General features: G+C 37.3%; 1 protein-coding gene across 5 annotated transcripts in view; it reads left to right on the top strand.

Moving 5' to 3' along the window:
• The window catches only part of ATG10 (autophagy related 10), a 222,796-nt gene that overhangs the window by 120,653 nt on the left and 76,326 nt on the right, over positions 1-25,817 (top strand). For all 5 annotated transcript variants that reach the window (XM_027100701.1, XM_027100699.1, XM_027100702.1 and 2 more), the window contains 2 exons: positions 11,048-11,186; positions 24,958-25,055. In XM_027100701.1, coding sequence (XP_026956502.1) covers positions 11,048-11,186; positions 24,958-25,055 — 237 coding nt within the window. The remainder of the gene's footprint in view (positions 1-11,047; positions 11,187-24,957; positions 25,056-25,817) is intronic.

The following is a 25,817-nucleotide window of genomic DNA, read 5'->3' as shown; positions in this document are numbered from 1 at the left end:
GAAACTTTAATGAACAACAACAACAACAAAATGGCAGAATGTAAAAACGACAATATAATCCGATCTTTCAAAAAAAAATTCTCTCTCCAAATTTGAAGTTAAGACTTCTTGAGATAGGATTTATATTTACTGTTATTAATGATGACCCTCAACCTGTGTGTATGTTGTGCCTAATGATCACATGAAGCTCTCTGTGTTGATTGGCAACTCACTGAAAAGCATCCAGAGCATGAAGACAAACCTCTTAGGACTTGGAGAAATGACTGAAATGCGTGTGTCATGATTTACTAGGCACAGCCAGTGATATATGTCTTCCACGTGGATCTGTGTATCTTTTTTAGCTGTTGCAACCATTAAAATCACCTACCAAAAAAATGGAGAAAAAACTGAAGCCAGACTTTTGAAATGCCATGTCATAATTAAGATTTAAAGCAGAACAAACAAAAAATTCTGTAGCGTATTCAGTCAAATTGCTGTCATCAAAATATTACTGGCAAAAAAACGTGTCTGTACCACTACTAAATAACTGTTTTTCAATAACACTTTATTTACTGTGTTGATTTACACATTTGGAACCCAGGGCTCTTTGTCTATGTGCAGATTAGAACAAGATTCTTTATGAAGAGGAAGGAGGTCACGTCTGGTTCTTCGGAGTCCGTTTTGAATTAAGGCTGTGCCCCTGTGCTGGAGAGAGAGGCAGGACTGCCGGGCAGGCAGGATCTGGGCGTTTGGTGTCTGGGTGTATGGTCATCCAGGACTGTGACCAGGGCTGGGTGCTCAGCAGCACGGGCTCTGAAGCCAGGAGCCCAGTGAAACGCTGGCAACTCTGTGCTCCTTTGCATGTGATTTACATGTGTGACCATTTAGGTGCTAACTTTTGCAATGGGTACTTTAAAATCAACATTTCTGCAACTTTATTCAGCCACAGCCACTGCCCCATAAAGCTGAGGGCAAAATGGGCAAGATGCCCAAAGAGGAGATGAGGGCAAGGGGCCAGTGAAGGTCCTGTGGTGCTCAGAGCAAAGAGCAGAGCGGGACGCCTACTTCTATCAGTGCCCAGATCATCACCTAACTAAAATAATCACTGGGAAAATATTTTTCCCTCATCTTTGTCTTATCCATGAAGGTTTTCAACTTTAATCTTTTAAAATGTACATAGTATATTACACAGAAATACATGTTCATAACTGATCAGAAGGTAAATATACACACATTAAAGATGAATGCTTAAATTTTTTGATTCCAGGAATCACAATCAAAAAAGTTGAGAGACCCCTGATTTATAGGACGGAAATGATAACAGAGAGTTTATGCTCATTCCATTCACTTATTTCATTTAACAAATATTGATTGAATGCCTACTATTTGCCAGGTACTGTTCAAGATGCTTGGGATACCTTAGTGAATAAGATAGGCAAAAACCATGCCCTCGGGGCACTCACATCCTAAGGGATGTGTGTGTGCCATAGCATAGCCTTTCCCTGACCCCAGACCAGATGAGACCCCAAGATACATTCTTATATTTTTATAGCACTTGCAACACTATAATCAAATAATTGTTTATGGAACGATTTGGTTTTTCCTGCACTCTCCCTCTGGTTATAAGCTCTCTGAGAGCAAAGACTGTGTCTGTTCTATTTCACCACTAACTCTCCAGTGGTGGCACCATGCCTAGCGTATAGTAGATGCTCATTAATGGTTAGTGAAAGAATATTTGCTCTGTCTGCACACACTGTGTACATGTGTACACATGTATGTGAGTTTGCTCAAAGCTGAGAAAGAAAGGCATGGGGCATTCTCAAGCAGAAACTGTTGCTGAGGGCAGGACGTGTAGTGACAGAATGAAGTGTGCAAGGAGAATTTTTAGTGTCTGCAAGAAGGGTTTGTTAGGAAGAAGCTTGGGTGATTAGAGGTGTTCCTAAAAATCTATCTGGGTGGATGATATGGTCATTGGACTAAAAAATAAACCTTGGGGAATGGGGATTAGGATATTAAAAGGGTCAATCCTATATAAAACTGGTTTATATTTGAAAGAGCTGAAACAAAAAAGGTAAAAACCACACATAAAAAATTTATAGATGTGGTAAAATTATGTATACTCTGGGACTCTGTGCATTTTCTCTAGTAGCACTTATTGTGATGATAATTTTAATGATTTGTGTGATTGTTTATCATATCTCTTCCCTTTAGGGCACAATGTCTGCTGTTGTTCTCCCCTCTGTTCCCAGATCCTAGGACAGAGTCTAGAGCAAGGGTTGGCAAACTGTGGCCAGCTTCCTATTTTTGTACAGCTCACAAGCTGAGAACGGTTTTTGCATTTTTATATGGTTGAGAAAGAATAGTGTTTCATGACACACTAAAATTATATGAAATTTAAATTTTAGTGTCCATAAATAACATTTTATTGGAACAAAGCCACAGTCATTAATTTACATATTGTCTAGGCTGCTTTTGTGCTACAGTGGCAAAGTTGAGTGGTTTTGACAGAGACACATGGTTCACAAAGCTTAAAAAATTTACTACCTGGCCCTTTAAGAAAATGTTTGTGGACCCTTGATGTAGAATATAGAAAATACCCTATAGGGTATTCATTTGATGAATGAATAAATAAACTGATCAGTATACCTACTATGTGTCGGATAGTTTTATAGTTTATCTTGTTTAATACACTTTAAACAAGGAGAAAGTGCCTTCATTTAACAAATAAGGAAACTCAGGCTCAGAGGGATTAAGTGGTCTGCTCATCCAGAGAGTGCAGAGTCAGAAACTGAACCCAGGTCTAACTACAAATTCCATGCCCTTTTCCACATTTGACTATACTATGCTTCTCTAAGATCTAGATGTTTTTATCTGAGATTTGAATATACACTTCCACTCCAGTAGAAAGATGAGAACGTTCACTGTGCTCTCATTGCTGCTGCAATAGTATTGTTTAACCACCCCTCAGCCCCTATCTTTGTCCTGGCACAAGCACGAGGTATGCACTTGTGGAATTTTTTAAGGGGTTCTCCTAGTAAAAGAGCCAACAAGCAAACAAATAAAGCCTATTCACATCCACATAATCCAGAGACAGTTTTGAGGAAAGGGAAGGAACTCAGGCTCACTTGTAGAGCAGTTCACAGCTGATTCCTAGACATGATGTTTCTTGTGCACATACCGAGACAGCCCCTCCTGAAATTACTAGTGCTTGCCTTTTGGTCTGTTTATCAAGACCTTATCAGTTTCACTCTTTGGCAATGAAATTTACTCATTTCTGGATTTGAGTGTAGACGTTTATTCATATGCTGAAGGAATTTGCAGTTTATTCATCAAGACAATTAAAAATCTCACTTGTTTAAATTAGGGTAGTGCCATCTCTTACCTTAGAAAATTACTTCAGCCAAACTTCAGCCTGTTGGATTCAATTATCATCATTCTTTGAAGGCTTAGAATTTATCATCCCTTCAGGAAATCTAATGAAACATTCTAAGATAGAAAAAAATAGAAAAGGGGGAAAGTTCACCAAATGGAGACACAGGTCCTTTAATAAGGTTCTTCTTACTACTTATAAAAATACAATAAAATGAAATTAAGGAAGGCCTTAAGATGGAAGTGGGCACACTAAGGTCTATGGACCATAGCTTGTTTTTGTAAATAAAATTTCACTGGAGTATGGCCACCTCTATTTGTGTTTGTCCCAGAACTACTGAGTTCAAAAGCAGAAGTTTGGGAGTGGAGCCCGAGAGTCAAATGTTTAACATCCCCTACTCCCCCAAATCCCATCATCTGTGCAGAGTGAAGGAATCCTGGGCCTGGAGCCTGGGGGCTTAAATTTGTGCTCTGGCTCAGTTTCTTACTTGCTGGGTGACCGTGGGCCTTCCTCTAGAGCAGAGGAGCAAATGGCATAATGTACACAAATGTTCTTAGAAAAACTGTGAACTGTTGTAACTGAGGCTGGTCTTTCTTATGTAGCATGCAAAGGGTAACTCTGAATAGAAACACATTTACACTGATTCTGAAGCTCAGAATACCAGGTAAAAGTCTTTCCCTTTTCCTTTACTCAGTCATGATTTACATAAGGAATCTCTTGTTTTCATATCCCTTATCCTGCTAATTCTTTTGCATTTAACTTCTCAGAAATCTTAAAAAGTAGATGAGAAGAACCTGAGTTTTCCTTTAAAAAGTGCTTCTGAGTCCTTATTTTTTTCTAAGAAAATGATACTTTTTATATATTGTTCTGATTAAGGACTAATCATCATGGACATATGTTAGGTACCTCTAACCATTATTACTATTCCCTTCTGCCGGGGAACCTGTGTTCTCTGGCACGGAATCTCAGAGGCAGCCTTTTCTGCAGTCCGCCTTGTGCTCAGCTTAGTTGCTAGCTGCCCAACTCTGGGTTCAAGCTGTCTTGCTGTCTCCCGCACAGTCCTAAAGGAAACATGGCCTTCGAAGCACAATGGAGCCAGCAGTAAACATCCAGAAAACTGCCAGATGTGCTTTGGCAGGTTTCTGTGTCCCCTCCCTACTGCCTTGGCCTTGAGCATGCCAGGCTGCATCGGCTTTAATCCCACACAGGAGACAGATTCTTTCTCTCAGTGAGAACCCACATTGGCCATGCGGATGCTAATTCGCTCCCCTCTGATGGAGCTTGGAGAGCAAAGAATGGCACCCCTTTCTTTCCAAAAAAAATCAGGAGTAGTGATAGTGTTACTGGGAAAGGGGGATGCTCACTGAGATGCTATCCTTGGGATCATCTTGGTACCAGTGTCACCCCAGATGCTGTCAGACACACGCCTGCCTGGTGTTGAACTCTCTCTGGCGTACTGGATGCAACATTTACAGTTGCTAAAAGAATGCCATCACTTGCAAAGTTCTTGTGACAATCACGCACTCAAAAGCCACAGAGATCATGAAAAAAAGAGTCATTCTAGGAGTAAAAATAGTGAAAAAACCACCCCACTGTAAAATAATGAGCACGTGAAACAAAACAAAAAGGGCCTGCTTACTTAGAGTCCCACATAGGTTATTTTTATAATTCATTTAAAATGTTTTAATAATTAAAATTCTTCCTTTCTTAAGGAATTAATTTTTCAACGATTTGTCCAAAGGCTTTGTCAGTCTTTAGCACTTCTGAAAATATTAAAAGGATGTTGGCTCAGGAAAATCAAGCAAAGTTTGTTACACAGTCCATCTTTCCATTAGATGGAAAGATTAGATGGTTATGTGTCCACTCGTGGATGCAGCTAAAGACTGTCCTGAACCAGTACTCTCCCTCTGTCACTCTTTGGCTTCTTGGCTACGATTCTGGCCTGTAACTGTTAGGTTTGAATTAAGAACCTGATTGGTGGAAGATAAACAAATAGAATCTCTTTCCCTCAAGGGACATTATGAATAAATCTCGTTGCTTATGTTTGCTCAGTAATAGTAATAGAGATTTCTAGTCATAGAAAAAAAGTTTTTCTTCCTCCAATTACTTTTCCCTGTAGGCTAAATAGAGATATGGATCTCATTTCCTAAGCACAGTACACTATTTGGGTTTGCTTTCAATAAAATATCTATGAAGTGTCTTTAGCATGATCACTATTTAATGAGATTTAGTTGTAAAGCTTAATTCATATCAGATTTTCTAAATGAGAGATCACTGTCAACTTATTGTTAATTGAATTCAATAAAATCAAGGTTTCTATAATTAATGTGAACTACTTAACCTTCTAGCTCTTTGAATGAATGTAATTTTCTAAACACAGGTATCTTCTCATTTAATGAAATAGCAACATTGTGAGGAAAATAAATGTACATGTGACTCCTTTTTCTATTAACTCTTAATATCAAATTAAATATATCCAAATCCTCTTTAAAACATAATAAAAGAAAAGTAATAAAATATTAACAAACGTACTCAAAATGTTAATAGTAATCTGATGGTGTCTAGAACATCAGTCCAAATTAAGTATATAACAGTTAAGAAAGGGCATTCTCCAGTACAAAGAACAGTGGTTTCAGGATCAGTAGATGTGGGTCATAGGCCTGCCTCTGCCTCTAATTATCTGGGTGACATTGGGTAAACCACTAACCTTTTTGGGCCTTCTTGTTTGGATCAGCAAGGTGAGTGTTGGGCAAGATGGAATGATTGAAGTTCCTTTCACTATTAGAGTTCTGTGATTCTGTATCCTGTAACATGGTAGCAGAAACTTTTGTTGCCTTAAAAAAAAATTTATGAGAACTAAAAATATTCAAAAAATTAGACTGAAAGGTTTAAAGAACCTGCAGACCCATCAATCAACCCCAACAATCATCATTCCGTGGCCAACCGTGCCCCTTCCACATCTCCATCCACTGACACCTCTCCTGTGTTATTGTAAGGCTAATTCCAGACATCAGTCTCTCTTTATCAACGTAATCCCTCTGCCATCTGTACTGTTAGCCCTGAGGTCTTAGATATTGTATTTTGTTTTTAACGAATCTCAAATTGTCTAGCTATTTTTTCCTTTTCATTTTTTAATTGAAATTTTAAAATAAATACAGATTCACAGGCAGTAATAAGAAATAATCAGAAAGATCCCACGTACCCTTTAACCAGTTTACCCCAGTGGTAACATCTTGCAAAATTATAGTGTAATATCACAACCAGGGTATCGGCATTGATACAATCCACTGATCTTATTCAGATTTCCCCATTTTATTTATACTGATCTCTATGTGTGTGTGTGTGTGTGTGTGTCTGTGTGTGTGTGTTTGGCTGTATACAACTTTATCACATGTGTAGGTTCATGTATCTACCACTGTAGTCAAGATATAGAACAATTCCATCATCACAAGGACTCTTCATGTTATTTTGTAACCGTACCCACCTCCTTCTGCCCATCCCCTCAACACTAATCTGTTCTCTGTTCTTCATTTCTAAAATTTTGTCATTTTAAAATGTTATATAAATGGAATTATACAGTCTGTAACCTTTTCAGATTGGCTTTTATCACTCCGTAATTACCGGGAGATTCACTCAGGTGATTGTGTGTATCAACGATTTGCTCTTTTCATTGCCGAGCAGTGTGGGATGATGTACCACAATTTGTTTAACCATGACCTGCTGAGGGACATCTGAACTGTCTCAAATTTTTGGCTATTCTGAATAAAACTACTATGAACATTTGTGTACAGGTTTTTCATTTCTCTGGGATAAATGCCCAAGAGTGTAATTGGTGGACTGTATGGTAATTACATGTTTAGTTTTATAAGAAACTGCCATATGGTTTTCCAGAGCGGCTGTACCCTTTTATACTCCAAGCAGCAATGTATGAATGATCTAGTTTCTTTGCATCTTCACCAACATTTGAAGATGTCACTGTTTGTTATTTTTGCTATTCTGATAGATGTGTAGTGATATCTCATTGTAGTTTTAATTTGCATTTCCCTGATGGCTAATGATATCGAATTATTTTTTATATGCCTGTTTGCCATTTGTATATCATCTTTGGTGACCTTTTGCATTTTTACTCCTCCATTTACTTCTTTTCAGAATTTAGGGTCAGAGTAGGCTTGCTGGTAAATCACCTATGATGTTTGTTATAATATACTTAAATGGGAGGAACCAGATGTGCAACTGCTGCAGAAAATATTGCTTACCAGTGTTCTCAGCTCTGTGTTAGAGTCTCTGGGAATACAAAGATGAATAAGACAAGAACCTTGGTCTTTAAGTTCTAAAACCATCTGGCACTTTGGGAAAGGGAAGCAGAAAGTATGTAGAAGTCTGAGATTTCCAAATTGCATGACTTCACAGGATGATATTTGCATGGGCATCATGAAGGTGACCACGAATGATGGAAAGATCCTAGCAGAAACAGTCCAAGAATTCAGTTCATTTAATACGAGTTAAAGATGCAAAAATGTCTTTGCCTGTAGGTGGCTTCTCAGAGCAAGGGGCTGGGTTGACATAGCAGCACTCGCAATTAGAGGACAGGTACTCCAGACTTCAAATCCTACAAAGTTACTCAGCTGCCAGTGAGAACAGTGACTGGAGTGAAACTTCTAATAGCTCTTGAAGAAGCTTTTTCTGTCCCCTCTCTCTTACTCTGTGGGCCTCCAAACTGTTCCAGAGAATCTGAATCTATGTCTAATTGATCACCAGTTGCAAGAACCTGGTGTCAACCCCAGCACATACCTGAGTGCTTAATTTGAGTTTGGGTGAAGGACAGTCTTTCCAGGAATTTTATCCTCCCTAGCAGGACTGAGTCTCAGGCAGACTATTTCTGAAGTTTTGTGCAGAAATTAATGACCGAATTCAATATTTATTTACAAACTGGACAGTGATGGTCTAAGAAGAGAAATAGCTTAATAGAGAAGAATAGGGAATAAATACACACATACACACAAATCTAATTTATGGTAAAAGTGGCATTAAAAATCAATGGGAAAATGATGGTCTATTAGAAATCATTTGGGAAATATTCTTACCTCACACCATACACAAAAACAAAATTCAGATGGATTAATGATCTAAATGTCAATTTAAAAACATGTATGTATGTGAGAGAGACAGAGTATGTGTGTGTAGAATAGAGGAGTTTAACATTTTTATATTTTTTAAGGATGAGGTGGGACATAGCAGGAGTCCTTCTAATGAAGATAGATAACTCAGAAGCTGCAAACAGAAAATGTACAGCTTTGACTACATGAAAGTAAAAAAAAAAATTTATGATAATATGTACAAGAAACAAAGTTAAAAAAAACTGAGTGAAAGTGTTTTATACACACATACATACCACAATATACTTGCACACCTTTGTTTTTCTATGGTACAGAGATGTATATATTTCTAGTAATAAGTTATTATTTCTAATATACAAAGAGTTTGTATAATTCAATAAGAAAAAATGGAAATTAAATATCAGAAAAATAGGAAAGGAATAAGAACAGGCACATCACAGAAGAATATAAATTATCAATAAATATATGAGTAGATGTTTACTTTCACTAGTAATCAAGGAACTAGAAACTAAAACAAAAAACTGACATTTAAAAATTCATCAAATAGGCAAAAATTAAAAACAAATAATATTCAGTATTTATGGGAATTGGGAAAGGGCATTCTTTTACATTTTTGCTGGTAATATAAATTGATACAGCCTTTTTCTGAGGACAAATTGGCAGAATCTATTGAAATTTGAAATGTACGTACCCCCTCATACATTAATGTCACCTTTAGGAATCTGCATCATAGAAAAACAGAGGTGTATAAAAATATATGTGCTAAGATATTCATGGCAGCATTAGTTGTAGCAGAAAATTATAATTAACCTAAAATATCTAGCAATATGGAAATGTTTAAAAAATCACACACAAAACTATGGCATAGTCATATATTGGAATGTAGTGAAGTCATTAAAAGAAGGAGCAAAATCTGCAGCACTGACATGGCAGCACGTGCTAGTATGTTCATGAGTGAATAAATCAAATCAAGGAACATATGTATATATAGCATGACTTAATTGGGGATGCAGAGGTGGCAGGGTAGGTGGATGTATGTGTATAAACGTGTTTGCAGACCAAAAAATAAAAACGACTGGAAAAATACACAATGACCTTTTGAAAATGGTTACAAATCTGAGGTACTGAAGTGCTGGGATGAGGGGAATTTCACTTTTTTTTTTTTTTTTAATGTACTTGTGCAGTGTTTGCAGTTATTTTTAATCACAATGATTTAATAACGTTACGAAAGAAAAGAAATTAAAAATGCTAAAGAACCCAATCTTTGACCAAAAGGAAAGAATTTTGGTTAGAAGAATTGCTTTAAAAGAAGATGTATTTATCTTTGCCAATGAAAATTTAAATAAAAAAATAGACAAAACTCTTCCTTGCTATTGTATTAATTTTCTGTATCTGGAATATTTATTTTAGTGGTTTCTCTTTGGTTATTTAATTCATTGTGTTTAATTGATAGTGTTTACTGGAGTTTAGTGAAAATCTATTTTGTAAATATCTTCAACTGTGATTTACCTAGTGTAATATCTCCCCCAGTGAATTGACTGTGAGTGGGGAATTAGTAAAGCAGATAACATCTGGAGAGTAGTATGTGGCTTTACTTATCTCTACAGGAAACCTTATTTCATATTGGTAAAGTTTGAAATCTTTCCTGTAGCTCTTCCCGATTGTTCATTGTTGTTACCATTTTAATGAGAGGTAGAAATGAGCCAAACCAACCTGCTTCTTTCCTTCTACTAAATTAATGTCAAAGGAAATTCTTCAGCCCAAATAAATAAGTGAATGTGGATGGAATCAGATTCTGACTCAACATGTTCCAATTAATTACTTCCAAACGTTAAGATACATTCTTAAGAAACCCCACACATATTAAAAAGTCAACCAGTGGAGAATGATTAGGTGAGAAGTGAACTAGCTTAGAACCATCTTTGTTTAAAAAACCTCATTTAAGTTGACATTAATATTTACCATCTACTCTATTATAAATCAAGATTTATTGTAGGAATGTATCAAAGATAACACAATAATAAAGAAAACAGATTCATCTCAGGTTTTGAAATGTACCTAACAAATTCAGCCTCTTGCAAAATAGCTTTCTTATTCAAAATGGAACTGGGAATTGTTCAGCACACAGTGAATCACCTTTTGGCAAGTACAATAGAATCTTTAGGGACATTTCGCAGTATCTTGTTCAATTGTTAGGATGTTTTTAGCTTTCACAGGTAAGGAAGAAGGTAGCTTGTATAGTCATCATCTTGTTGCTAAAATTGTACAGTAAAGATTTTTCAGAGTTGCTGTTGCAATAGATCTTTTTACTTTTTTTTTTTTTCTTCCTGTTTCTTTACCCAGAGCTGCTTTGTCTCTCAAAAACAATCTGGAATTACTTAATGCTGTTTTCTGGTTTTACTATTTACCCAGGACTCAAATGTTAAACATTAATGTGGGAAACTCCCTTTTCCTTACCTCATAGTCCTATATTTATTTAACTGTTATTTTGCAAGAAGAAAACCTCATCTTTCTCTCTCTGTGTTAAAGGACTTCTTTTTATTGACAGACACATTTAGTTTTTGTATTTGCTTTTTTTCAGGAGGCTTTAGAGCCACCCCTGGATGATTTTGAGGTGACGGAGCCCACCACGGCAACCGAAGTGATTAAATATGAGTATCATGTCTTATATTCCTGCAGCTACCAAGTGCCTGTGCTTTACTTTAGGGCAAGCTTTTTAGGTAAGACCATGTTGGAAGCTAAATGTAAATTCATAGCATTTACATATAAGGCAGAAAGCAGATTTGGAAAATTATTCTTGAGAGAAAAAAATAGAGTTAAAAATAAGAAAACTGTGGGTGAGGTAAGGTTTTACCAGTAAATTTTCTCATGCTTTAGAAAGAGTATCAAGACTTCAGAGTGAATGATATCATCCCAGCCTTAAGTCTGATCTTCAGATTCTTGGCCTCCTGCCCAGCGTTGACTAAGCCCCCTGGCCCTTTTTCTTTTCTTTACTTTAAACAAGGAGGAACAACTTAAAGCTACAATGTTTATTTACTTCTAACTTTACAGTAAAAATTTCTTTCAATCTCAAGTGATCCCATTAACTCAAAAGTCCCCATGTCTCCTTCCCCAAGCACAAATTATTATTTCAGGAACTGTTTATCAATCCATTTAAGCCATATTTAAAAATAGCACTAACATTTCCTTCGGCCATCTATACATCTCCAATACCTCAGCTTCCTGCGATGCTGTTACTCAACTCATCCCCCTTGCCAAGAAGGTGGAACACCCTGTCTCCTCTGAGGCCTTGGCTAATAAAGCTTATTTAATGAGCAGCCGCGTGGAGCCCTCACCCTGCAGCGCAGCCGGGACTCCCCCTCTTCATGTCCTGTGACTTAACCGGGTCAACATCTTGAGGCCCCTCCACCCTGGGCTCAGAGACAACCCCAGCCCACCCCTACCCTATCTCTCCTTTTCTGTCTGGACTTAGCAGCATTTTGCATTTTGAACAGGCTTCTAACCTTTTCTGGATAGCTAAGACATCTGAATTTAGCCAGTGATATTTTATTTTTAATTAAAAAGTAGCTTAAGCTGCTTTGGATGTGTATTTGGTAGATTTAATCACTTGCTGCCTTATATTGTTTAATGGTCTCTAATTTTGCAGTGTTGGCGGTTTAACAAGCACTTAGGATTTAAAACACGAGAACAAATTCTCATAGACTCCCTGGTGAGAAGATTTTACTCTGAGGTGCAGCTCCTGAGAACTGACAATTTGGGGTAAATTTTCAACATGGAACATGGGGAGTTGAGGACACTGATAGTTCACCAATTCACAAACTCTTGCTGCAGATTTATCCGTATGATTATTACAGGCCTTTAAAACACTCACTTTATTGTAATTCTATTGGGTTTGGAGCCCAGAGGTTAAAGGAAGTTTCTTGTCAGTGAGCTGTGTTATACTAAAAAGTAGAAGGGGATACATTTATTTACCAGAGGGAAGAAAAATGTCCTTCTAGGTTTTGGTTTGCAAGGGCTCTACCCAGTACCTTCTGGATTCAAAGCCATGTCAAGGCTGCAGGTAGAGGAAATAGGACACTACTTCTTCAATACTGTACTTTCATATAATTAGTATTCACCATAAGCAGTTAATCACCAGAGAAGAGCTCCCAGAGACAAAACAAGTTGTTTAGCTTGTCAGCATTAGGGAATCGGAGGTGCTGAAACATGACTGCTTCTAGCTGGAAGTGGGTCTTGCCGAGGCCGGCGGATGAGCTCATACGTGTACTTTGCTCTTATGTGCCAACAGCTCCCCTTACAGTTCAGCACAGTAATTGTTCCTGCAAATCCAATTATATTTTAATGAAATTTGTATACTTCCTAAGATCTTTTCTTCATGACGGTTTTCTATTTCTTAAAAAAAAAACAAAAAAAAACCCTAGACTTTTTGGATCCTATTTATATATTTTTAAGATGCTCTTCATTTACGTTTTTATAAAGGAAATCAAAATGAGTCATTTATTTTGTGTGGAAGCATTTCTTGTTCTCCACCCTCCCTACTCTGTGTTCTATAGAATGAGCATTAGGAATTTTTTAATTCCGGAATTCACTTAGTGGTTTTCCAGGTACATTAAAATACCACATTTAATTTTTTTAAAGCATACTGAATGTTTTCCTGTGAAGAAACATGAAAAATGGTTCTTTCCTTTATCATAGTCTAATAATTTCTTTTCTCTTTTCTACCTAACTTAACCTAATGAGTATTCTAAAAATGTATCGGCCTTTACTCTGGTGTCAGAATTTTTCCTTCTTTCCCCTCAGTCCATTCCCTCTTTATTTGTTACGTGATTACTCTGGCCCTTCATCTCTTAAACGAATCTCTGTCAGTGTGGTGAATGGATTCCTAACATCTTCCTCTTATTCCAGGTCCAGATTTTTCTTTGTCTCATTCTAAGAGAGTTCCGACCTAGAAAAAGGATGGCTATAAAATTTCTTGCTCAGGGGTCTTTTTTTGTTGCTTCAAAAATAGTTCACTTAGCCTTGTTTTTGACAGATATTTAGGATTTTTTTTTTTTTTGCATTTGACTCAGTAAAAATTAGTTTCTCTGCTTTGCTCTAAATTTTATTTCAGTACCTCTTTTTTTAGGTAAAGAAAGTGGTAAGTAATTCCCATTTAAATTGACATTACCTTTTCTTTTATCGACTGGCTTAGATGCCAGAGGAAATATTTATTCTGTTTCTTGAAATGCATATCATTGGACTGTGATTACCTCTTATTCCTTGATATGTCCGGTGTCCACCAGGCCAACTACTGCCTAAGACTCAGCTTACATGCCACTTACTGTTGTCACCCCCATGTCATATCATATCACATTATATTATATATCATGTTGCACAATATCAGAAAAATATTTGTTTACTTGTCCCCTATAAAATGGTAAGCTAGAAGATAGGGGTTTAAGGTAAAAAGAGGGAGGAAGGAAATTAATAGTGAGTACTTACAATCTACAAAGTTATAAACTTTATTCATAGCTCTGTGTGTGTGTGTGTAATACATATATGACATATGTATTCTTTGTCTTACTCATTTTTATACCCACAGTATCAACAAGTATTTATTGAATGAAACAGTGAGCAGGAATTTCTAACCATTTTTGCATATAGCCCAAAGATGGAAATATAGCCATCTTTGCATATAGCCCTTGTGATGGTGCCTTATTTGAACTTTTCTGATGAGTTATATGGAAGGGAGTAATGCTGTTGTCTCCAGGAAACTCAGAACCTAAACCATCTATATATCTTTACTCTTTAGTCTGGTGCTTCCCAGAGACAACAGGAATGCTTGACTAAGGAAAATAGAAAGTCCTGAGGACTCAAAGGTGAGCATCTAAGCTAGGTGGGCAGCCCTGCCACTTCTATAAACACATATTTTTATTTGATCCTTGAAGGCAGACAGCTAAGGTGAGACAGGATTCTGTTTCTGGGCATACGCAGAAACATTTCTACTACTTGGCCATACAGGAACTCCGTTCCCTAGGGTTTAACATGAATTTAAGAGAAGAAATAAGTCCTTCCCAGCACTCTTTTTTCCCTAACCACTCTTGCCATTTTAGGTTTAGGAGAGGTGGTGGGGCACGCTTAATACCATTTGCTACCCAGCAGTGGGTGAGAGGTAATTGCACTTCTCTCAAGTACTAATAAATAGCCTACATTCAGACAGTGCTCTGTAGTCTATGAAGTCCATTCTCACAAAGCACTCTTGTCTTCAAGGGCCCACCTTTTTTTCTCCCCCACTATTATTTTTTAAAATAAATTTATTTATTTATTTATTTTTGGCTGCGTTGGGTCTTCGTTGCTGCATGTGGGCTTTTTTATAGCTGCGTAGAGTGGGGGCTACTCTTCGTTGCGGTGCTCGGGCTTCTCATTGCGGTGGCTTCTCTTGTTGCGGAGCACAGGCTCTAGGTGCGCGGGCTCAGTAGTTGTGGCGAACGGGCTTAGTTGCTCCGCAGCATGTGGGATCTTCCCAGACCAGGGCTCAAACCCGTGTGCCCTGCATTGGCAGGCGGATTCTTAACTACTGCGCCACCAGGGAAGCCCTCCCCCAGCTATTTTTGAAGCACACCGCGTTAAAGAATTATTTGTAGTGTGCGAAAGGCTTCTAACTGCTGCTCATCATTCCAGCACCTTTTTATGTCCCAGTGTTCCCTTTTGAGGGCTTGACTTGGTCAAAAGCTGATGGTAAGTGTTAGAAATGTGGTGTAAACCTTAGAAATATACATAATGGCTTTGGGCTTCACCAGACTCCTAAGCTTACCTAGTTTTACCTTTCATTACAACTAGAGATTTCTATATTTATTTCAGCTTGAATTCTGATTAATTTCTTCCCTGTCTCTCTTCCTTTCCTTTGTTTGCGATCTCTATTGAAAAATAGGCCAAGTGGTTCTTCTCATTTTCAAAATATTTAATTCTTTGGTGCTGACATATGGGTTCTTCTTGGGAACGGTTCTGACATATTTCTTTAATTAGTTAGAAGGGCTGCTTTTGAATAGGGAAGGAAACAACATTTCTTCCATTCAGCAACTGAATGTCTGTTCTTTCTGGAGATCCATTCTATTATTGGCCCAGGGAGTAAGAGTATAGAATTAAAGATGTAACCCAGATATTTAACGTAGAAGATTTATCCACTTGTTATATGCTTGAATGATGCTCATGGAGAAACAGGGCAAGAGAAATAGCCAGAGAATAATTCCTTCTTAAAGGCAGCATGACCAAACCAAGATAAAGCCCAGCTCAAAGGAAGAATAATGAAAAGGTTGGAATTAGAATAGTATATACATCATCAGGGAGGAGGAGGAAGAGGCTTGTCCCTGGTGTGGAACAGGAGGGAGTCTTTGGACCATATAGAAGTAAATGACAGGAAAACAGGAAAGATGGGGGTTGGAGGAAGTTGGAGAATAAAAGTAAAATATTCATAGCTCTGCCCAACAATTTTCAAGGGAACATAACAGGTTGGCTTTTCTGAAGAGGCTGGGAAAAGCACTGGATAAGGGGGAGACAGGTGAGTGCCAAGCTGTAGGGCTGGAAAGCATGGCGTATTTGGGGAACAATGAGAGGCTGGTTTGAGGAAAACCTCTATTCCAAATTGTAGAAGAAATGGTTGGAAAGATATGTTGAGGTAAAATTATGGAAGAGATAATGGATGGGATGGGGTTGGAGGATATAATGAAAGGGTGAAAGAGGTTGAGCAAAAGTGAATGGGATCAAAGGAGGGGTTTTCTAGAGCAGGAAGTATGACCGAGTAGAGCAGAGAGAGAATTGATGAAGGATGAGAAGAAATTATGAAGAGTGAAATTTAGGAAAAGGAATTTGGCTTTTTTTGGTATAGTTGTTAGAAATATTTAAAAAAAATTTTAATAGTCTCTTAGAATGAACTGGAAGGAACATATTTTCAGGGAAAATAGAGTGAGAGTGAAGGCTGCCTGTTGAACAGGAAAGAAAGGTGGATTAGAGGGGTACTTAAAGATTAAAGCAAAAATGATTCTAGTTAATTATTATAATGACCAGGAAACAGAAAATGACTTGGCAGACAATTTAGCCTTATTTGGTAGTAGAGAAGCTTTAAGGAAGTTTGTATATGCCACTTATATTTAAATAAACCATAGGTCTAGCCAAAGTCATAATAATGCAATGGAACATGAATTTTAGTGCATTAAAAAGAGATTCTAGGGGTTGAAATGAAATTTGAAGAGCAAACAGTGAAAATTATTAATAAAAATAATGAAAAATTATTTAACTAATATAAATATATTCAAACGGAAAAGTTTAAATAATAGAGGGAATTTAATGAGAATTATTTGTTGAACCAGGTAAATGTTTGAAACATTATGGGGAATTAGGGTACAAGTAGGATGCTGGGTTAGAACACATGATGGGGATAGAATCCTATTGAAAAGTCAAACCCTAATTTTAAAATGTATTAAAGAAAAGGTGCAACAAAACTACAGGGACACCTAATTAGCTAAAAGGTTTATTCAAACCTGTGTTAGTACAAAGCATCACATACACAAAAAGCAACAGATTTTACATGAATTCAGAGGACAGGAAGAGGACATGAAAAGGCAGACAAATTTATTTTCTTACCAATAAGGGACTATACTTTAGCTTTCCTGGACAAATAAATGTGTTGTGGACCATAAAGAAGAAACATTTCTTTGCTTACTCTTGACAAAACAAGCCCTGTTTGAAACATCCATTAAAACGTACATGAGTGCCCACTGTGTGCACAGCACAAAAACTCATTAGCCTATTTTAAAAATATGCTGAGGAAAATCACTGCGTAACTGGAAACTAGTATATTGGTTTTCTCCTCCTTTAAAGTCACCAAAGCAGAGTTCGTTAAGTCCATATATTAGGTGCTGTGCTGAGAAGGTGATCATGGGAAGGAGATCAAGTTGGATGGATAGTCAGGGTGCTGCTGCAGGTGTTAACAGGTCCATGTTCTGTGGGGTACTGAGATTGGAAGAAAGCCAGGAGTCCAAAATGCTGAGTACTGGTGTGCCAGAGCAAGAGGTTGGAATCCAAACCTCAGAACACTTTGGGTAGGATTGAAAGTAGAGTGCATTCTGCTTTAGAACCAGCAGACCTAATGTAGATATTCATCTGGTGATGTGGTCTTCGGAGTTCTGATGAATAGCTGTATCTCAGAGTTGGTGTCTCGGGTACCTTGTAGACCCAGTTTTGCTTCCCTTGGGACATTTTCTGATTCAGAGATTCTTCAAGAAGGTCTTGTGTGTACTTCTACTAGGTTAAGTGTTTAATTTAAATGAGAGGATATAGCATCACCTGCATTATTGTAAGTTCTTAACACAGTTTGTGGACAGTTTAAGGTGACCCGCAAATTACTCCTCTTTGTGCTGTTGGGCATATTTCTCATAAAGATGGATTGCAACATACATAAGCTTTCTCATGTAACTGAAAGATGTCTTACATTTATTTTCCACTCAAAATTACTAGACAAATATATGACATTTAAAACATTGGGGATGATAATTTTGAAAATTGATAAATATTAAGCAAGACTTACAAACCATTTATCTGGGGTGTATTAGTTAGGTTAGCATATACTTAGTTGCAAATAATTGAACCTTCCCATGATAAGCAGAAAAGGATTTATTGGAAGGGTAGATTGTAGAGTCAACTGAAGGCAAAAGTGTTAAGATGTCTGCCTCTCTTTGGCTTTAGTGGTATGGAATGGGGTTCTGCCTACCACTTATTTTGGAATTTATCTCCCAAGTAGGAACTATGTTGGGATGCTGAAAAATCAAATATTCACTCTATCTTCATCTACTTAACACTATAGATTTATATGAGTGTTTTACATAAATGAAAAGCTTTTAATCAATGAATTTTTAATCATGATTGTTCAGTCTTTATTCTTAGTAATAATTGTGCTAATTGCTCTAGAAATAATATTGAACATCCATCTATCCAAGCATTGGAAAATATTTATGCACAAGACATGAAAATGTTTCTGGAATGCATAGATGAATAAAGGAATCAGAGATGATTGATGCCCTCAAGGAGCTTACAGTCTACTGAGGGAAACAAGACAGGTTTGAAATTCTCTGTAACAAGTAGAATATGTAAAGGGCCATAAGAGAGGTAAAAATTGTCACCAGGCAGAGAATAGGTTAGTGGTTGACAGAGGCGGGGGTGGGAGAAATGAGTACATGTTGGCTAAAGGGTACAGATTTTCAGATATAAGATGAATAAGTTCTGGGAGTCTAATGTACAGCATGGTGACTACAGTTAACAATACTGTATTTATACTTGAGAGTTACTAAGAGAGTACATTTTAAATGTTCTAACCACATTAACACATATATACACACACAAATGGTAAATATGTGAGGGGATGGATGTGTTAACTAACTTTATCGTGGTAACCATTTCCCAGTATATACATATATCAAATCATCATATTGTACACCTTAAACTTACACAATGCTATGAATCCATTATATCTCAATAAAGCTGGGGGGAAAATTACCACCAGGCCTCAGAGGGCAGAGATTACCTTGAGCTGGAGGGATCAAGAGAGGCCCTGGTTGGACTTGGGATTTGTCCATGCATTGATGAGGGAAAGGGCAGGCCTGGCCTACTAAGAAACCTAGGAAAGGCAAAATTCTAGATACTCCTAGGTTAGGCAATGCTGGTAGAGACTACTAGTGACAACAAAAACACCACCACAGGGGCTTCCCTGGTGGCGCAGTGGTTGAGAGTCCGCCTGCTGATGCTGGGGACATGGGTTCGTGCCCCGGTCCGGGAAGATCCCACATGCCGCGGAGCGGCTGGGCCTGTGAGCCATGGCCGCTGAGCCTGCGCGTCCGGAGCCTGTGCTCCGCAACGGGAGAGGCCACAACAGTGAGAGGCCCACGTACCGCAAAAAAAAAAAAAAACCCAACAACACCACAACTAATATGTGTGCATCACTTTATAGTTTACAAAGAGCTCCTGGGTACTGGTCAGAATGCAGAGTCTGGAGCTGGAATGCCTTGGTTCTGATTCCTCACTCTGCTAATTACTATGTGACCTTGTGGAAGTTACTGAACTTTTTGTTTCCTTTCTTTCATCATCTAAAAAATGAGATAATAATAGTAATACCTACTTTATAGAGTTTTAAGGTTTGTGAGCTAATACATAAAGTGGGGCTTGGCATGTAGTACCTTCCAGTAATGCTGGCTGAGTTCTGTGTCTTGGCCCTCACAATAACACTGTAAGATAGGAACTGTTACTCTCCTCAAGTACAGTCATACAAACTGAGTGCTCAGCGGGGTTAAATGGTTTATTTATTCAAGGCTACATAGAAAACTATGGAGTTAAGACAAACTCTTTAGCCTTTTTATTTTACTGCGCAATGCAGTAACCAAAATTTAAGAAACATTAAAGAGAAGTTGCCATAATCTATACTTTTGGAATTTTCATTCAGGTTTCTTGAGGTTAATACTCAAAATGCAAAAAATGTATGTAGGAATAAATAAAAATTACAGAATTAGCCAGCATAGTAGCTGATGTGAATGTACATGAACAATTAACACTCATTTCATATCACAATATAATTTTCTCACTGAAGCAAAAATGAATTTTCCCGTTTGATGGAGCATCATCTCTGCCTTACTGTGGAGTGTGACATGAATTTTTATAGACTTCAAAGCTCCTTTGAAGACAATATATTGAGTAATGACATATTTCATTGTGAAAAATCCACCCTTTCCTTTTTATTTCTAGTGACCACATTCAGAACATTATTCTTACATTTACTCTAAATAATTTATACTCTCGCTCATCTTCTTTTTAGGAGTTATGAAATTTTAGTGAAAGCATGCACCGCAGGTTAAAGGTGACTTCAGCATGCTTGCACTAGCGTTAGGTAGTGCTAGTGAAATATCTCATGCTGTTATTTGATTCATGAAAACTAATAGCCCTGAGAAATTTAATTTAGAAAGCTGAACATTTTGAGTAATATATAGATTACTTGACATGTAGGTTATTATTCAATTGAGAGATTTTATATGAAAATGTTAAATTAAATGCTACTGGCAGTTGCTAAAGATTGTACTTTTTAATTATTCTATTCATCCAATGTCTCTGCCTCTTTTGTCATTGACATTTTATTATAGGTTGCTGGGAGAATATTCCTTTAGCTCAAATGTGTATTATCATTGCAGGTGATAGAAGCACATAGTAGGCACTCAATAAACACTTGTGAAACAAATGACCTTAATTTACCATGCTCACTTTGTAGGTTGCTGCTGAAATTATTTCAGCTTCTACTTCTGTTTTTCAAGTATGCAAGGGATTTTACTGAGCTTCTCAGCTTCAGTGTGATTAATGAGATTTCTAAGCATGTTGAAATTGGTGCTATCGAATATCTTGGGTCTGAAACTAGGGAGTTGTTGATTGAGTATGCTTATGTCTCCTCTGACTGAGGCCAGACGGAAAAAATAGACCCTATAAACAGGGCTTAAAGTTCTTGATTGAAGATAACTTCAGCTGAACATGAAGGCACAAAATAATGTTTCATGAGTTTAACCAAGTATTTGTTTATGTCCACATTTTAATTTAATTTTTATTAATTTTTATTGGAGTATAGTTGCTTTACAATGTTGTGTTAGCTCCTACTGCACAGCAAAATGAATCAGCCATACATATGCATATATACCCTGCCCTGTGGATTTCCCTCCCGTTTAAGACACCACAGTGCATTAAGCAGAGTTCCTGTGCTTTACTGTATGTTCCCATCAGTTGTATTTTATGTATTTTATACATAGTATCAATAGTGTATATCCACATTTTAATTTTAAGTTTTGGGTCTTCAGTTTTCATAAATAGATAGATAGATTCAAAATCACAAAATTCTTCATGTTTCTGCCATATTTAAGGTTTTATGATGTGATTTAAAAAATATATTTGACTATCTCATTTCAGTGATTTCAGTGGGATATGTGAAGCCTCCATTTTGCTTTTGTAATACAGTCATATTTGAATATATTTTGCATGTCAATTGCATATGTCATGGTTTTGAAGATATTGCTGATCAGGTCAGCATTTTTTGTCTTTGAATACAAGATCACAGAACTAACTTTTGTATGTTTTTGCTCTTGAAGGTGTGAGCTATTTCTAGGCAAACCGGTGATGAGGGTTTAGGGAAAAGAATCCACATCATACTTCATTAAATCATTATTGTCATATCTGTATGTGAGAGACAAAGCTATATTACCCAGATCTTCCGTAGTGTAAATGGTTGGCAGAAACTGGAGAGACTGACACTCTTGTCAAAGTAACTTGTGCAAGCACTCATTTGATCATCATTAATATGTGTGTTTTTAAACAGTTTTCTAAACACATTAGAGAATCCAATCACATCCATTCACTTAAAAAACACTCTTCTCTTTGTAGCAAGCAGGTAGCACTCTTATAGACATACATAAAAGAGTATCATGCATCTTTCCATGTTTTGAACTTATTTTTTATTCCTTGTGATTGTCTCTTATTCTGAGCTAACCAGGTCATTTTTTAATTCTTATATTTAAGGTGTTAAATTTTTTTCTCTAAATTACGTGTTGCCTGAAAACTTATGACACATACCCTTAATTCTAGCGTCAAATCTGATGAAAATATCCTATAACATTTGTTTTGGGTCTCTCCACATTGTTGCTAGGCTGCTGATTATTGCATTTTGTATGAATGTTTCCAGCAGGGTGTGCAGGGTTTTGACAGTGGTAATAGCCAAACCATTTACTCCATCCTTAGATCTTTAGCTGAAATATTTTAAGGAATAAAATTGAGATCATTACTGATTACCAGATTTTAAACCCAGCTTTCTTCTCTAGGTATGCAAAGCCTTTCCCTGTCTTAGAGGAAATAAAGTTAAGGAAAGCATCCTTTCACTTGTCATTTATTCAGTAAATATATATAAAGCATTTACAGTGTGTGAGTGAGGCTTAGAACTGCACAGCAGGGCTGCTGTGGTGAAAGGACAGATGCAGTCTTCACCCTCAGAGGCAGCACGGAATAGCAGGAGGAGCACTGAACTGTGAGTCCTGAGATTCCAGCTCCAGTGCAGTCATGAGCTGGTGCCATGATTTTGGCAGATGTATATTTCCCAAGACCTTGGTTGCCTTATCTATAAAATTAGTAATTGTACCAGCTATAATATTTTATTATCCTACAACTTGATTTCTTTTAACTTTGACACCTGAAAATTATTTTAAAAGCATGTCACCTTTTAATAATTTGATTATTTGGTTTGCTATTTGACACTGACGTCCCTAAGATGCTATTCCCCTCTTCCAACATCAATACACACACACACACACACACACACACACACACACACACACACGTGTATGTGTATATTTTGAAGATGTGTAGTGCTTGAGATTAAAGTTTGGCCCTATTCTGTAAATGTGTTCAGAAAATAATATAACACAGATATTGAAGGCAGCTTGTTTTAAACTTGTAGCTAAACATGACATTCAAATGTTAATTGGATGAATAAATCTTGTTCATTTTACAGACATGGAAATGTCAATGGAATAAAACAATTTATCACAAGATAATGGTTTCCTGCCACCAGATAAATGCCAAGATGAAGATACTTATTGAAAATGTATCAAAATATTCTATTGCTATTTATTGAAAATAAAGGTTGAGAAAAGTTCAACTTTTCAGGTCAAACATGAGAAATGCCCTGCCTATGGTATTAGTATATTACTGTATCAAACACAATGTGCGTGGTATAGCAACGTGAGAAAATTCTAAGAAATAATGGTCTATAAATGAACCTTTTAGCTTTAAGGTATGAGAATTACTGGAATGGTGCAATGGGGGCTAGGAGGAGATACCTAATATATATTGAACTCTTGTTATGTGCGTGACACAGTCCTGTTGTGTTCACTGATATAAACTGTTCACAAGAGCAGGATTTTTTTTTTTTTTGGCTGCGTCGGTCTCTCTTAGTTGCGGCACGTGGGCATAGTTGCCCTGCGGCATGTGGGATCTTAGTTTCCTGATGAGGGATCGAACCCGCGTCCCTTGCATTGGAAGGCAGATTCTTAACCCCTGGACCACCAGGGGAGTCCCAGGAACACGATTTGAAAAGGATTATTATCCTCATTTTTTCAGGTAAAGTTAAAAGCAAAATAGTAAATCAACTATATTTCAATTAAAAAACAAAACAAGAAGCAAAATACCTTGCAGTCACGTACAGGATAAGTGCCAATACTAGGATTCACACTCAGCCCGGACTTCAAATTTCGTGCTCTTCTCCTACACCCCACATCTTTACTTGTACTCCATAAGTCTGAATGCAATACCTTTTGGTTTGGGGGGCTTTTGAGTAGATTATTTCTCCAATTTTTGTTGTACCTGATGACCAAATACTTCTTTGGATCTAATATGCTGATGAGTCTTTTTTAAATGACGTTGTCTACTTACCTAAAGAAAAGAGCACACCCATAGGTCTTGAGGACTTGGTTAGCTCTAAATGGGCCAAGTAGCACTAAATTCTAATTTAAGACCACCTTCTTTTCAACAGTGTGTGGTTTTAAAGTCCTTAGGTAATTCCCTCTTTCTGCTTTCTTTTCTGAACCTAGATGTCTATTTCTCCACTTTACTTACCTTGTGTCATAGTATTCTTCGTAAAATACATTATTTGGGTGATTACGAATATAGGTGAATAATCGAAGTTGCTCAAAGAAAAGGAGGTTTATTGTTCACTAAAGCTCTTACTGATCTCTTCATGCCAAGTCCTTCTCAAGTCCCTCCACCCCTAAGATCCCTTCTCCACCTGCCACAAACAGTGGGTGTTAATGTCTCCCTCCTCTGGACTCTCAGAGAACTGCAGCTTTCCTCTGGCATTGACCATTCTACCTAGGATTTTAGTATCAATATTTACTGATATGCTTGTCATAATTTCCCTAGTAAGGAAATACTCCTTACTAGGAGAAACTGTGTGCTTTCCTCCTCTCTATTCCCCATGGTACCCAACAGAGTTATTTGAACATTACAGATATTCAGCCAACAAAAGGGTGAAAGAAGCATGTGTATGGTCTCTGATTTAAGGATTAGAGGAAGTATTAAGACTTCAGAGGTATCTATAGTACACCCTTGTGAATATGTGAATCTACCTGGTCCTTTGCCGATGCTTCTATTTATCAGTTCTCTAAAACACGTTTGGATCTTATTTATTTTGTAAAAGTTCCTAGAGGCAATAAATGAGCAGATAATTTAACTGTTAGATGGTTACAAAGGGGACAAGATTGAATGTTTACATTTCCCTCAGGAAGAAAATAGTAATTCATATAGCACTCTTTTGGTATATAAATAGTGTGTGTACTAGTAAAGATTTTTTTAAAATCATAATATTCTTTCAGTAGTTTTAGACAGACATCAAGCACCATTGTGTCAAATGGATTACTAACTGGCAGTCTTTACCATGCACTTTCACAGATGGAAGCCCTTTAGCTCTGAAGGACATATGGGAAGGAGTTCATGAGTGCTATAAGACTCGGCTGCTGCATGGACCGTGGGACACTATTACCCAACAGGTTAGAGAGTATTTTCATTGTATTACATGTGATTCTTTCCCTCTGCTCGTCTTTTCTTCTAGTTCTCTCTCCTACTTTTTTTTTTCCTGTTTCACTCCTCTACTTCCTTACAGATTTCAGTTCAAAGACAGTTTCCTTTAATACATCTTCCCAGATCCAGGCTTGGTTTAGCCTGTTATAAGCCCTCATAGCACCCTGTAATTTTCCTTCATAGTGCATCTTACAGGTTTAAATTATCGATTTGGATTTTTTGAAAAAAATTTAATGTCTGTCTTTTCCATTATACTGTGTACTCCCATGTGGGCAGACCCTGGTTTTTTTTTTCCCTCTTCACTGTATACCCAGCACCAGCACAGTATTTATCATACAGTAGGTATTCAATAAAAATGTATTAAGTAAATGAGAATAGAAACAAAGTTGGCATATACACCAAGAAATAGATGATTTAGCTTGTGTCACCTATAACGCTTCAGAATTTTACTAATAAATGCATTTGCAAAACAATTAACTTTTGATTAATAATAAATTTGCAATAGTGATCTGAAAAAGTTGAGAAAATAGATCTACAAAAGTAGATATAAAAAATAGATTTGCGGGCTTCCCTGGTGGCGCAGTGGTTGAGAGTCCCCCTGCCGATGTAGGGGATGCGGGTTCGTGCCCCGGTCAGGGAGGATCCCACATGCCGCGGAGCGGCTGGGCTCGTGAGCCATGGCCACTGGGCCTGCGCGTCCGGAGCCTGTGCTCCGCAATGGGAGAGGCCAC

Source organism: Aethalodelphis obliquidens, unplaced genomic scaffold (genome assembly GCF_003676395.1).
Source record: "Aethalodelphis obliquidens isolate GAN/ISIS:26980383/991018 unplaced genomic scaffold, ASM367639v1 scaffold4, whole genome shotgun sequence".
NCBI classification, from domain to species: domain Eukaryota; kingdom Metazoa; phylum Chordata; class Mammalia; order Artiodactyla; family Delphinidae; genus Aethalodelphis; species Aethalodelphis obliquidens.
This window is presented reverse-complemented; position numbering and strand designations above follow the sequence as displayed.